Source organism: Eufriesea mexicana, unplaced genomic scaffold, assembly GCF_001483705.2.
Source record: "Eufriesea mexicana isolate 0111107269 unplaced genomic scaffold, ASM148370v2 scaffold3661, whole genome shotgun sequence".
Classification (NCBI taxonomy): domain Eukaryota; kingdom Metazoa; phylum Arthropoda; class Insecta; order Hymenoptera; family Apidae; genus Eufriesea; species Eufriesea mexicana.
The window spans coordinates 98,471-114,064 of NW_016911664.1; the positions used below are offsets into that span (position 1 = coordinate 98,471).

Below are 15,594 nucleotides of genomic sequence, written 5' to 3' on the forward strand. Positions count from 1 at the left end.
CCTGGTTCCAATGTTTTAAGCAATGTTTTTCAAAGCCATATGCACATTCGTTGCTTGTTTGTCGTAGTTAGATCAAAGCTTTCACTATGTTTTTGATTGGGTTTCGATTGTTTTCCTTCTCTCTTTTTTTTTTCTTTTTGGCGCACTTTCTTTCAGCTATAGTCGTGACCTGAAAATAATTGTCCCAGATACCATTGTGTGTTCATTATGATCGATTGCTTTGAACGATAAAATGCTTTTCTTGAATTTTAAAAGAATCGCTCTCCGTTTTAATGAAACAGAAAGAATGATACGGTTATTCGAAAAATATTCGCAGAGATGGAAACTATGGCGTCCGTTTTTTTGTTTGCGAGTTTTACGGTGAGCTGATATGTAACACATAATACCGGAAATTTATTCTTCGCGTCATCCAGTTTCGAGTTCACGTCGAATAATTTATAAGATAATCGGATTCCCTGGTCCACGTGCACGTCGAATTTCATTAAAAATATTTCGACGTACACCTCGTTTGGTATTGTCGATGTACGACAACTTACAGGTTAATACGAGCACTCTTCCATAATACGTACGTCGTATTTTACGTGAAATAATCGTAAATTAACGAGGGCAATGAGAAGTATTTAAACGAATTATTGATTAAGAAGACAAAATTGATGTTGCTGCATATAAATCGCACGAGGACCATATTTAACATGCATTTTTAATATTAAATCTCTCGTCGATAAATAATTTAACATCGACAGTTCTACTTATCGTTTAAAGAAATAACAACACGATATTAATTCGTACAATTTAATATTTTATGAAAACCCATCAACTTTACCGTACATTTATATCTCTTTCCCCTTTGAAAGATAACACGGAAAAACGCAACATCGAGATACCGATGTTCCAGCTTATCTAAGAATTGCAGAAAAATAAACGACGACGAGATATCTATACAAACTAGTTACACGACATTTGCTAAAATTTTCCACTTTAAAATGTAAATCGAGGAACTAATACCCGTTTTCATTTCGTAATTTATTTCTTTCTCAATTAAATTTGCATTTAGCAAAAATATCATTTGCAGACGTATCTCTTTCCCATGTTAAGGATAAAAGGGAAAAATTAACAGAGAAAGAAGGAGCTCGCGAGAACGGGAAAAGTTTGAAGTGGAAGCACTCATGCTCCATCTAAATTTACGACTGTTTTTCGAGAGATCCAAGATATCCAATAAGCAAACGAGGGAAGCTGAAAGCCACTTATCTCTAGAATAATGTCAATAGTAGTAGAGACTGCGTAAACCTTTGTAAGAAAGTACGCGAAGTCTTCATCAGAATTCACGATGCTTAATAAATCCCATAACATCGGATTTCATCGAGATGCACAAAGTATCGTTGCACCGAACAACGTAAAATTTTTCAAATGCTTCAAACATTATCCAAGGTATCCCTTACCTTTCGCTTGTCCCACAAATCATACGTGATGTCCGGATTTAACGTTCGCTTGTACATCGCGTGTAATTGGAGCAACGCGTGAATAATAAATTAAATTTATATCTTGTTTAAATTAAACGCTCCAAACGTCATAGCACGAGAGGTCCACTTTTTCTCGTATAATTGCAAAGACATTACAAAGACACGAGGTGAATTTTCATTATTGACTGAAAACGTCATATCCACGAATTACATTATACATCATCGTACGACGAGAAGGACGAACAGGGTGTACAAAGATCAAATGACAAAGTACCCGGCGTAGACATAGGAATAGCCATAATTTAACATAAAATAAACTAAATATCGTCACTGAGGATACAGTATATCGTGTCGTGAATTTTCTCTGAGACACAAACGGAATTCGTACTTCTACCCTTTCATCCCAACTGATTTGTAGTCAAGAACAGGCTTTGAAATACCATTCAAAGCTTGGCTGCTTCTACGAGCTATCTACGTCGATACGCCTCTATCAAAGTAAATTACAACGCAAAAGAATATGTTTCGACACGAAGTCGAGTCTACCTCGACACAATGTGGTTACTGAAACAGGCAAGGAGTGAAGAATTAATAACGAAGTCAAGTGTATTAACCTCTAAAGTTCTGACAGCCAGTATATCGGCTCTATTCATAGCAAGAGGTTCATCTGTGAAATACCTCGCACGCGAGTATACTGATTTTTAGGTCAATTGAGATCTCAGAGCACCGGTTATATACCGCAAAATTGACCGTAACCTATTCTGCCAATTTTAAGAAACGGCTAAATCGACAGAGTTGACGTTAAATCTACCTTGACTCGACAAATGACAGGTAGTCGAAGAAATGAAATAAGAAAAACTTTGATAAAGAAAAAAAAAAAATGGAACATAGAAGAGATATTGGCAAATTGATTTTTAATACATTTGCATTAAAAGAAAAATTGCAAACACGAGTGAAGAAAAATTTAAAAACCACAATTTGGACATTGGTAGGTTTGTTAAATACCTAGGCACACGAGGTTCCTTTTGAAGCCTCCGAGAGACCCGGAACACGATAACAATCTCCCCAGCAACTCCATCGAGGATATCTCATCGAAATTGGCCAAGAATCCATCCCGCCATCGAGTCTCATCTCCGCGAAATGCCAAAAGTGCATCTGGCCCATTGGTCGAGGAACGAAAAGCCCCCGGGGGAGAAAGGTGGAGCAACGAAGGAAGCAATTACGATGCTCTGGAGAAGCAGAACGATATCGGGCCAGGACGCAACCAGCGAATCCCATTGAATTAAGCAGAGCCACGACACGATAAGACTCGCGAGACCGGCCCGGATGCAACACACGCCAGCACTCCGGCAATTAAACGCCGAGCCCAGGACCAGGTTTGATCGCTGTCGCTTTTACGATCAATTTACTATTCCGTTCGACAAGTCAACGCTCGACAGGGCCGACATTGGGCCGTGTTTCATTAGCGGCGCGCCAGGACCGGTTTGCGCATCGACTTCCGTCGAAATACTAGCCGGTTTACAGGTATTCCGGAGCAACAAGGCATTTCGATCAGTGCCAGTCCTTCAACGTCACTACGAGTGCCTTCTGCCACGGCCAGATCCGCGCTTCCAACCGAATTCGACCGATTCTCTCTTGCCCCGTCGGCATCAACCCGATTAACCGCGTTCCGGATCACGCCAGGCCGCTTTCGTTCCAAAGTTCACGGGGAATGGCGGGGTCGCTCGCTTTTTCCCACAGATTTCCAGAGATTTCCAGGGATTTCAAGAGATTTCGGGGTCGCCCCGGATTACCGGTTTGGGTTACGGTTTTTTCCGCTATCGCGAGTAGTTCGATAACTACCTGGGTAATGACTTCAGCGCAAACTGGTTCCGATGGATGATGCGTGCTGATGGAAGAGGGCTATATAGCACGTTGTTTGTTGGTCTTTTCAGCGATTTTTAGTATCTACGATGCGGGGATAAAAGCTTCAACGACGTTCGTGGATTGAAAATTATCGTGCTAGAGCCCAAGGTAATACGTTTTCCTTGTTACTGAGCAATCGTGTTAATATCAGATGATCTAGTAGTGACAAATATTATTTCTTCTTTTAAAAAAGAATCTCACGTTACGAAAGGTTACTTGAACTTGTTAGCTAGCAAAGCGAAGAATAAAAATGCAAGTTAAATAAGGTTTCGCAATTTCGAAATAAACGTAATGGAGGAAGAGGAGCTATTGAATCTACTTCACACTTGTAGGATCAAGGTAATCTTATTGTCTGCCGCATCCATTTTGCAATTGTACCACTGATGCATTATCCAGAGCACGAGAAACCAAACAATGGAACACGGCGCTGAAGAATTATACACAGTCTATTAGATCCTACCTCGGTCTACGAAACGAATAAATTAATTCGTTATTCCTTCGACTTATGCCGTCACATTTTTCTACGAGAACATCAAAGGATCGAGATTAAGATCGCTCTTGATCCAGGTCACCGGATCTTATCGCTAAATCCAGACGTATTTAAAAAATCCGAACCCTCGAATCCCTATAGCGATTCTTCACAATGGTGAAACCTGTAACCGACGATCCGACTGCTCGGAATTGATCAAGCTCTCTGAACAAAAAGCTCTGCTTGTCAGTGAACCCCGTCTCGTCACTGAGAGAAAACCGTGAAATTTCCTTGGGATGGTTCGTTAAGCCCCAGGTAGATGTCAATAACGAGCAATTTTTCTCTTTATAATTAAGTCTCTGCAACCTCTTCCGTCCCCGAGAACCACCCAGACGATTAAAGGATCCACGCTATTGGCAAGGATAAATCCTGCCAGCCCGTTGAGCACCGTGCGTCCCAGCAGAACAGTTCCGCGAAAGGTCAGGCCAGGTGGGAATATTTTCACAGCTCGAGAAGGTAAACCACGCTTGGTAGCCGACCGTTTCATACGGTACCTCGAATTCGCGACAAGTTGGAGCGAGACGCACGTTTCGCAATTCTCTGTCGCAGCTAGGTGCCATAAGAAGCTCGCGGGCCACTGGTATTTACAATCGCGGGAACAATTCAATTTGGGTTAGGTTTAATTAATTAAGCCAACCCGAGCGTAACTTAGAATTCGCGTTTCAACGAGTTTGGTGGCGTTTGCGACTTCGTTTGCGATTATTCTCCCGTTCGTTAAGTCGAGTCCAATTTAAACGTCGCTGCTCAATGATCCTGTTGATATTCCATTCGGACGATTATCATCGCGGAAATGCGAATCTGTAGGTCGTAAGCGAAGAAGAACATTATTGGTATTTGAATACTGGCGTTAGCCAAGGACAGAGCAGCCTTCGTTGAAAGCGATTCAACTAATAGAGGAATAAAGGAAAATGAGGGTTCGGAAAGGGATCTGAGTGCAAATTTGATATAAATCCTTTATCTTTTTAATTAATATACGATTAGCATATGACGACTTATTCGTTGGTTCAATTCTAGGAAAAGGGGATGATATTCCGGGAGAGTGTCGTATTTGCCATGACGCAAAAGGTAGAAGACAAATAGCAAACTTTTCGACTGCCCTATGACCTTTGTCCTTTTTAAGAATGGCTGAAAATCATCAGTTTCGCAAAACTGCTCCCAGTCACACTGTTTCAACGGCAACCGACGCGCTGGAAACCCACGCACATCAAGGGCAAAGACAAGGACCTGCAATTTATAGCAGACTTTCTTCGAATGGAAGGGACTTTGTGCAACACGCTGCAGAAAAAACCTCCCCGTGGGCGTTACGTATGAATCTTCTTATACCACACCCAAGATGGACGCCACGGGAAAAAAGCAGACGGAATGAAATAAGACCTAACAGGATAATCGGAATTTTATACGACGTAGCTTAAACTTTCGATTCCATGCTTCATGAATTATATATATATTTAACGATGACAGAGAAATATTCGTTCTTTCCATCGCTTCGTGTACCTAAATAAAATAATAATGTATATTCCCACGAGTATTCCATGTTTGTCACGAATTAACACGTAACGGCTCGATGGTTAATAATATTTGCAACTCCAAACTACCCCTAGCTTGTTCACCCTACCAACTACTTCTTCCCTGTTCGAGTGTCTCCGATTTCATCGCTTCGAATTTCCGTCAATGACCAAATTGTAACTCCCCTAACTGCGTTACGTCTTGCCGGGAGTTCGTAACAGGCTCGAACATCGAGATGCACTCAATAGCGTTCGATCCTACCGGAATTCTATTAGCGAAAGACTCTTTGTACCCTGTCAAAGAACTAGGCTACATACCTGTTCTTAAAACGTGATTCGATAAGGTGTCGAGCGCAACTGGTCGCCCAATTATTCGTCTAGTGGCACGGGACGCTTTATCGGGACACCCTCTGAAGTTACTCCGATTATCTTGCGTCTTTGCCAGGTTAATCGAATAATTAAACGCGAACAGCTCGTTCGAAGCTTTAATAACTAACGGGAGAACACGATCCGCTTGCTTACTGCTAATAAGGGCGCAATTATAACGTTATTAATTACCCCCGGCTCGTTATTATTACTATTCGTTGCACCTCGTTGGTACTCGGACGTTAATTTGGCGACACCTGGTGCGTTCGGTAGGAAGCACGGTTGATATCTCCGTTGCAAATTAACGTTACAGCCGGTTTGAAAGGTAGTCGAGGTCGTGAGCGATCCACGTGTGATTTATCGATGTAACGACAGCAGTTATCGCGGTTTTCATTTTGTCATAGGACGACTGTACGTCGCGTGATTGCTGCGCATCCAGACGAAGGTGGTTGCAGTGATTGATCAGTTTTCGAAGGTCCTGATGAAAAGAACCGAGAGATTGGAGAGAACGAAGGCTGTAAACTGACGAATCGTAACGAGAAAATAACGCATTGGCCAGCTAGTCGAGGATCTGAAATGTTCCTTTATGACACGACCTAGCCACAATTTCCTTGGATCAAGAGAAATGGCATTTGACAGTATCTAGCATGTAGTATTATTGTTATCGTGATTTTTGTGATAGAAGGTAAGTATTATACGCGAATAAAATAAAATAATACGAAACGTATCATTGACAGAGTCCAATTTTCATCTTCATTTCAGAGACCTAATCCAATCATAGACGCAAAATTATGTGGGTGATGATAATTACGATACTCCACTTATTGATCCGTTTAATCGTGCGGGATGTCATTCGACAGAAACTACTAGTAACGATGATGGAATCGTATGCAAATTCGATTCGAAATTAATCTTGGTTACCTAGTTACCATACGTTTGAAAGTATTTTGATTAGCTCACGCGGTCGCGGGGTTAATCAAATATCTGAGCCGCGGAAAATTTAATAATTGACATGCGTGAGCGATATTCTTGCTTCCTGCTGTTAAGAGTGCAGTAATTAGACTTTACTAATTGCTAATCCGCAACGGATACATCGCAGGGCCGCTAGCAACAGTTATCTATTGATTTCTCTTTGATTGTCTCCAATGGAATTTCGATATCCATTGCGTTTTCATTAATTACTGACAATAATTAAACCACAGGTCACGCTTGGGAACGAGTTTAGTTGTTCAATGAATTTATACGCCGATTCGACAGTGTCGATGGTTTGCGGACTGGGAAATCACTATGTTTTCACTGCCTAACCACTTGCACGTGTACCAACGTTACCAGGGTTTCTATCGAAAAATGTTTCTAATTTAGAAAATTATTCCAATATCGTTATAATCCTGCCCAAAGAAATTTCTCTGAATTCTGCCATGGAAATATACTTTTCAACCTGACCTATGTATAATGTATCAACGTATTTCACGAATCCTGTGTATCATACCCTAGTTCACCGAATCCAGGGATACCCACGATTATAACACCAATTCCTTCCTCGTCATAGTCGTTAACCTTAAGTTCATGGAAGCATCGTATGACGATTCACATTCAAATTTAATGACACCTACCCACATTTACAATAACGATGTACAGTTTTATATCTCTTTCTCTCGTATTATTCTCGTTATCCTAAACTAACAAAGAAATTAGACCACGACTGAGTGCGTTTCTCGTGAAATGACTCATAAAACGTGCGAGACAATTCTAATAGAGACTACGCGTACACGAGCAAACAGAAAGCTCTTTATTTATCTTAATTACTGGAATATCAAGTTAAAATTAGAGGAGAATATTTTTAGGTGCGTAGCAATTTATCGAGGACCCCTAAACCAATGAATCCCTTTCCCAGAAACGTGGTCGATTTTTCTAAAAATCACAAGACTGCACGATTCCATGTCTATCGTCTTTTTATTACACGGTATCATAATTCACATGCAAAACTGATGACATCCCCGCATTTATAATGACAGCGTATTCTCCGATATTCACCGATTCCACTCGTATTGTCCTCGTCACTCCTGAGCTCGTAAGAGCACCGTGCTATCGAAATGCGATACAGCGAGGAATCAACGAGCTACGTAAGAACGAAAGTTAGATAATAGAAGTTGGAAAAGTAACGTAGCGAGCTTGAGCTTGTAACGAGTCAATTTCCAGCGCGAAAATTGAGACACGCTCCGGGACTAATTACACCGCGCTCCCTCATTACTCCTGCGAACAAGCCACCCATTGTTTCCCTCCGTTCGTATTTATTCTTAAGCTTCTCGCGTGTAACTCGAGCAGCATGCAATGCTTTAATCGGAATTTAATTACAGCTTAAGAGCCGTGAACGATTACAGCGTCTCGGATCATCGTCGCGCGAGAAGACGCAACGAGACCCACCAGATGTACATACGCTTTATAACGCGTTTATCGGGAGAACGTAACGGACGTTGAATAATTTATGAAACGTCAATTCGAGACTTAAGACCGTTATCGCGGCAGAACGATTCCCTTTCGCGAAACGTTCTCCGGGAAAGTGAAGTGTCGATCTTTGTATGAATAAACGTACAGGTGCGACGGAATTACAACCTTGGAACGGGTTTATGGGCATGTGTAAATGTCACAGCTGTCCCGTTGCTTGCAAAAAGCTCGTAAACCGTCACTGATAACCAATTAGCGGATTTGGGTCGACGCCCGTGTGAACTATTTTCTTGAAAATTTAAGACCGAATTTAAGCAGGGGTTGTAAAGCAACGGCGAACGTTAAGGGTCTCGAGAATTTCTTCTAATTTTGCAGTTGTTTTGGGGTTAGACAGGGTACAACTGATCTTCTAGTGACTCTGCAATCGTGGCGAAAATTTCATTTCGGTTTATTCCAATTTGTCAAATTTCATTGGAATTTCTCTATGAAATAGAATATAATTAAAGAACGAAACGAATCTCAGCATACGAGGAAGGATCTCGTTAAAAATTGAAGAAATGAAAATTTGGATTCTCCACGTACTCCACAGGACCCAATAATTTTAAAGGAGTTTAAGAATTCCTCAGTCAAAGACACATTACGTAAGTGAAAGAAATTCGGTATAAATACAAGTAGAAATTTTGATAGCCAATTGTCAATATAAAAATCCACCGAATCATTCCCAAGTGATCATAGATTAACACGTTACGGTCTAATGAATGATCGAAATCCCTGATGGAGATGCGTGTTAATTACAATTCACGTGCAGAAGACGCGTCGTGACGGTTGCTCGAATTAAACGCGAAACGATCCAAGCATAGTGTCAACGTGTTTAACGACAAGTGGCGAGATGCATATACACACAGCCCTTAGTTAGCCGGACCCGCAAATTCAGAATTAGGATTGCGTGTCAAATATTTACCGACCACTTGTCCCTCAATTGTCCAAGGAAGCGCGAGAACAGTGGACTCCAGCTTTGCGCATGGTCTTCGGGGAATAAGAACGAGCTTCCGCGCGAATCTTAATTAACACGTTGCGCGTGCCACCGTGGCCGACGGGGGGAGAAGTCAATTTGCAATTCGACGGAAAGTCTTCGATCCGGGTAATTCTTTTACGACGCGTCGTGATACCAGCGTTCTGAAGAGGAGACCAGATTTAGCGAACTTTCTAGCATTGCACGGAGCATCGTAAATCTCTGGCAAGGAAGATACTTCTGACGGCAAGCTGAACGTGGAATTCTGAAACTGTTTCTGATTGATATTGCAAGAGTGTTACTTCGAGAATCCCCGAAGAAGAACCGAACTTATCTCGATAGATCCTAATTATAGGGCGGCTGAAGAAGTTGTATAAAGATTTACCGAAGGGAATCTGAAAGAGCACCCTTACACTCTAAGGAGCTAGCTGGTGTACGTGAAGAACTGCCTCCTACGAGCTGAACTTACATCAGCCGAACTAGCATGTAGGTCACGAATGACAATTAATAATTACGTTGCTTTTATGATAAATGTTGCACGTTACGATAGGTAGGTTAGTATAATTCACTGCCTGTCAGATGGCCACCTCTGACCCAAGCAACAGCTATTCATCCACGGATTAACGGTCTATTTTAATAAACGGCGGTACAAACTAAATCAAATTACAATCCAGCATTCTGTATCGATGGCATCGTCCATCGATCCTAACCTCTATTCGCTGCACGTTAAATTTCCACGTCGATTTCTCCTAACCACATGCCTGCCATAGTTTTGCCAACAATCACGGTATTCTGCGCGGAGAATCGAACTATGGAACCAGTTCGACGTTACAATCCGGTTTTTCCAACTTCCATCAACCGCCTCTTCCCACAGGTACACCGATATCTGTTTCCTTTACAAATCCTCCATGGTTACTATATTTCTACAACTTCTCCATTCTGTCCCAAGAATTGATTCCGCGCAAGTTGCTCGCGAAGGAGTTGCACGACGAAGAAGCACGGGAATCCGAGGCGAAAACCACGCGAGTGGAAATTGGACGCGTAAACGACGCGGCTGGAAATGAAACGGGACTCGTCGATAAAAGGCGGATCATTGGTAATCGAATTCGTAGTCGATCGAACGACCGTGTATCGAAGTATGTAATGGAAACGCGACGAGCAACTTTCGCTGGCATCAAACGCGAGTGACTGACTCGTCGAAATTAAAATCGTTCAATTCCGAAGGAGAAGTCCATGACGTCTCTGTGTTGGACGTCGCAGACGCGTTGGTCGCGAGGAAAAAGCTCGTTTTCGTTTGGAGATTGAGAAAAATAATAGTTGGAAGTAGGAGCTCGATTAATTGTTTCGCGGTGAGAAGATTGTTCGAAATTCGATTTGCATCGGGGACAATGAAATGCCGCCATCGATTATTAGAAATTCCTTGTCTTTTTATAATCTTCCGTGACACGAAACTTTCTCAGGGGTTCGATAAGAAAATGTATACGATATTGGTGTATTCCTTTACTTCCAGTTTCCCTGTCGAAGTAACTTAAAATTAATTATTTAAAGCCTCGCTTCTGTAATGAGAAAAATTGAGCGAAGGGAAGACTGTACTGTACTCTAATACTGGTTTATTAAAATATTAAAAATATTACTAATATTACTAATTTATTAAAATATCAATTTTGGAAATCGTCCAAATCTCGACGAACATTAACACAAACACTTATTGCATTTAATACGTTAATAACATATAATTTGCGTTAATAAATCCTCCTGCAAAAGCTGTTAATCCTGAAGAAAGCTCGAAGAGTGCACGTCAGTCACGAATTCGTGTTAGACAATAAATTACAAGAGAATAGAAATGAAATTAACCGAGTAAATTAATAAATAAATAGTTTCTAATTCATCAGGTGGCTTTCAGTTAAGAAGAATCACGTCTGAGGAAAATTGCGCAAGAAGTGGAAATCTGTTCTTCGACCATAATCACCACTTCGCGGTTATCGGAAGGTATGTTCAAAAGAGATACTTTGGAAATTTGCTTGGTTGTATAGAAAACGAAATCGTTGTGCAGGAAGGTAGAATGACTTCGCATTAGCTCATATCATCAATAGCCATTTCCCAGCGACAGCTTGGTAAACGTTGTCCTGAGTCATACTTTTCTTGGGTGAAATAGCGTGCACGTCAAACCGTAATTTTCTGTGCGTCACATTATTAAATGAACGTCGACGGGGAAGAAGAAAACGAGAGAGAAAAAAGGAAAAGAGTCGGCGTTACTCGAAAACGAAAGAAATGCGCGCGACACGCGTTTCAGGTGTCCTTTCTATTGACTTTCTGCAGTGAAACAGATTGTTTTATAATTGGATTACCATCGTTCCCGTGTAAAAAGTAATCCTGCTTAAACTGCGCGCCGGGTATGAGCGTGTAACCGATAAAAACCGAGTGCCTGTGAAAATCTACGAGCAAATTTACATTCTCTGTCTCGAAAGACTAAAGAAATACGCCTGGCTGAAGCGCGCGGCCTGGTAACAAGAAATTTTGATGCGTTGCTATAAAGAAATAGGATATTTTCAGGAAAAATAACGCAACGAATTTTTCTCCTAATCCCAATGTTTTCTTTTCCACGATCGCTCGACCACTACGCGTTTCGACCACCTATTCGAGGTTTATTTTATTAGCAATCGGTTTATAACACTGCATGGTAGTTTAATAGGGAACGTAGCTTCGAGTAAATTAATTTTATAAACATTGAATCGAAAGTGTTCTCCGTTCTTCGTTCAGTATTTATAGCGTTTAATCGCAATTCCGCATTAACCGTTTATCTCGATCTCTTTTGCATTAAACTCGCTGTCGAATATATTTTTCGTACATAGGAAGTTTACGTAAATATTCGTAAAATGTCGAAAAAATAATCGGTGCAGGGAAATATCTGGTTTCATCGAAGAGTAGGAATTATTTGAAGATATTCGATCGATATTTATTAAAATTACCTTGGATATTCTGAAAAACCAAGAAGACGGAATAACCCAGTAAATAGCACGCAATTAAAAAATTGAAGCACGAAATGTTCTTCGTTTTAACGAAAGTTTTCGTCCAAAGTTTCCTATATAATATCCGAAACTACTATCCTTTCAGATGCAAACTTTGTCTTATTAAAAGCAACAAAGAGGGAAGAATTTTCTTCGCAAGGAACATCTTCACGATGAAACAGATATATTAATTAAAATATTAGAGTATATTTATTAATTCAGTAACGCTATTAACGACGTGGCAACGAAAACAGAAGGCGAGACTGATTCAACGAGGCTAAGGCAGGCAAGACTCGTCGGAATAATTCATCGACAATTCGGTGAAAGCATCGTTTTTAACCGGAATAGGATACCTGCGGCGTGAATCATGAACCCCGCTTAAAAGCGCGAGCCACTTAAAACGGGCCAATCCCATAATGGAAAATCTCGTATAAAATATCACTTTACTACCTTGGTATTCTGTCGTAGCTGTCCCAGCTGGTAAGACAGTTGTAACTGCTGTATCTGCTCGAAGTCGTCATAGCTAGTGCCTTGCTTGATCACGCATCCTGTGTTTCAACACCGACCCTCCACTTCTCTTCGATCCACGGCGAACACTCCGACTCACTACGAAAGTCACTCTGTACCTTGGTTCCCTCTTCGACTTTCAGCTTCTCACAAGTTCAGTCTCGAACAACCACTCCTCTCTGTTATCTTTTGCTTCGTTTGTTTGCTTAATTATTTAGCTTATCTTATTTATTTCTTCTCTCACGACGAATCAACCGAAACGACGTAGCCAATTCGCGAGGAACCAGGGGTTGATTTCGCGCGTGACAGCTTCGCGAGGAGGTACAAATGACGCTTGTTCACGAAACGCTATGAAACGGACACTTAACGTTACAGGTACAAGTCTCTAACGCGTTCTAAGAAACATTTCGGCCACGATAATTCGACGTTAGGGCCATAAACAACACGGCTCGTCGACTAGCACGAGGTACGCACACGAGAACGGTTGCACGAAGAACGAACGATAAGACTTAAGTCACTATTAGTTGGACCTTGGAAAGATCGTTTGCTATTAAGTTGGACCACTCCTCGTCGTCTTGCACCCTTTCTCGAAACGGATAAAACGTTAAACGTCGATTAAATTCTACGCTTAATTACCATCCACCTGGACACGGCACGCACGCGTAAGGTAACGCGTGCCACGCACCTGCCTCTGTGTGTGTGTATTAAAAATACTCTACGTTTTTGGACCCGCCAACCAGCGTACTCGATAATATCGTAATTAGGAAGAAAACAGCGCGGAACACGCACCCGTCTTCAGGAATCTTCTTCGTCTTCTTCCAAAGACGCCTCTCCTCTTCTCAACACGATCGTACACTTATTTTATTACGTTACGTTGGTACAACGAGAGGGGAAACGAACCCGTCGTCACCCGTAATATCTTCTTCCTTCTTCCTCCTTCGTCCTTCAACGTCTCACCCTCTTTCTCCTCCTCTTTTCCTCGCTTCCTCGCTTGCTCTTCTAATGAAATCTTCGGTTACGTTAGTATGCCTAAGGAGATGATTGTAATGGATTGTAATGGGGTTAGAAGGAGCCACGGATGACGCGTTCCTGGAGAAAAGACGTCGGTCGGGGCATAGAGAAAAATAAAAGACAGCCCTTCCGTCGCATGCTCCTGTTGCAAGGCCACGAATTACCGCGAGAGAACCGAGAGGAGCGTGACACCGTACGGCTTCGAACACTCGTCACGACGATCAAGGATAAACGATCGAGAAGCTTCTCATAGACGGTCGATCGTTGCTACGGTACTTGATATGTTGATTCGTAAAATTCGTCCGGTAAACGATTCGTATTGTCGTTCTTCCTCACCGGAAACCGCAACTTCGTTGATCTCCGCGCGACGACTGACGCCACTGCCTCGTCGAATGGGGCTCCAAGGACGCGTCCTCCGGTTCTGTTGGTCCCGCCACAAGCTCGTCGATCATAATCCACAACTTCAGCAACGCGGGACGACGTCGACCTCTCACCGAACAACACTGTTTGTCACACCGTCTTCCTTCCTCCCTCCTCTTCTTCCTCCTCCTCCTCTTCCTCTTCCTTCTCCTCCTCCTCCTCCACTTCCTCTGACGACGACGACGACGATGACGTCGAGGACGACGATGACGTCGAGGACGACCGGTCAACGAGACTAAGGAACAGCGTTATCGCGTCGTTTTCTCAATGAAAACATAGACTCGGTTGGTTGGTCAGCCTCAACAGCGACGACAAACAGTTGGAAGGACGTTCAGCGGGCGTTCAACGACGTTCTACCTTGGGCGAAACCTTCTCGACTCGACTGACGACGGACAGGTGGTCGAGGATCACAGCCGTTCGTGGTCACGGTGCTTCTTCAGCTCGAGACAACGGCATTTTCTCTTGAGGTACCGCATCTTTTGGAACGTCTGGCGTGTCGCGAGTCTGCGGGCAGTTTCAAGCGGAAACGCGGCGCTCTGGAGATTTCATTAGCCCGCCGTAGAGGCATCGAGAGGTTGCCGCGCTGGCAGCTCCTCTCTGCAAGCTCCGCAACCACAAGGCGCTTCGCGTGGCGTGGCCCAGCGCCGACTAGCGGGTTCAGCCTCAAGCTCGCGTCCGTTCGTCCGCCAGCCATATTTCTGCGCAAGCTCGCGCAATTTCCCCTTCCTCTTCCCACCTCCCTATCCGCGCCGTGTCGCGTCGTTCGCGACAGAAGCCGCGGGCTCGAATCACTCCTGCGTGGCCAAGTCGCGCAATAAAGAGGGAAGGGGTAAAAGAGGCGGCTGGAAAACCAGATGAAAAATAATAAATCGCCGGACCAGCGCGTCTGGCATGCGTTACTCCCACTGATTCGCTTCCTGCTTCGATATATCCTCGCTGACTTTTCGCGTCGACAAATTCAGCCCGATGACTCCTCTCTCGCGTCGTGCTCGCGTGATTGCCACGCCGGGGCGGACGCGGACTATGCGTGTCGGTGATGGAGGGGTCGTTAAGCTGGCTGATTAGCGCCAACTTCCATTCTTTCTCTCCCATTATCTCCCATTTTCGTTATCGCATCGTCTCTTTTCACGTGTCTCCAACGGATCGAGCCGTGCAAGAATCGATCAGCCGAGGGTTGAAATGTTTCCACGCGTACCTCGTCGCGCAATTGCGCCGTGAAATGGGTTTCGTTATACAGATCTGACATATTTTCCAACCACGCGTTACTCTATTTGTTTCCCCATCATTTACTTGGTTACGCAATAGGCATAGAGCAAAGGTCAAACAGTTTCTCTCCGCAACCCTTATTAAGCGATTTAAAAATGGTTGAAACGCGAGAAGTATGAAACAAATATGTGGAATATCTCGATATTGAAACTGGACATTGTTC

General features: G+C 42.9%; 1 protein-coding gene across 1 annotated transcript in view; it reads right to left on the reverse strand.

Annotated features, from left to right (window-relative positions):
* Positions 1-12,748, reverse strand: part of SLO2 (slowpoke 2) — a 100,957-nt gene extending 88,209 nt beyond the window's left edge. Inside the window, exon 1 of the mRNA XM_017905040.1 lies at positions 12,678-12,748. Coding sequence (XP_017760529.1) covers positions 12,678-12,748 — 71 coding nt within the window. The remainder of the gene's footprint in view (positions 1-12,677) is intronic.
* Between the last annotated feature and the right edge of the window lie 2,846 nt (positions 12,749-15,594).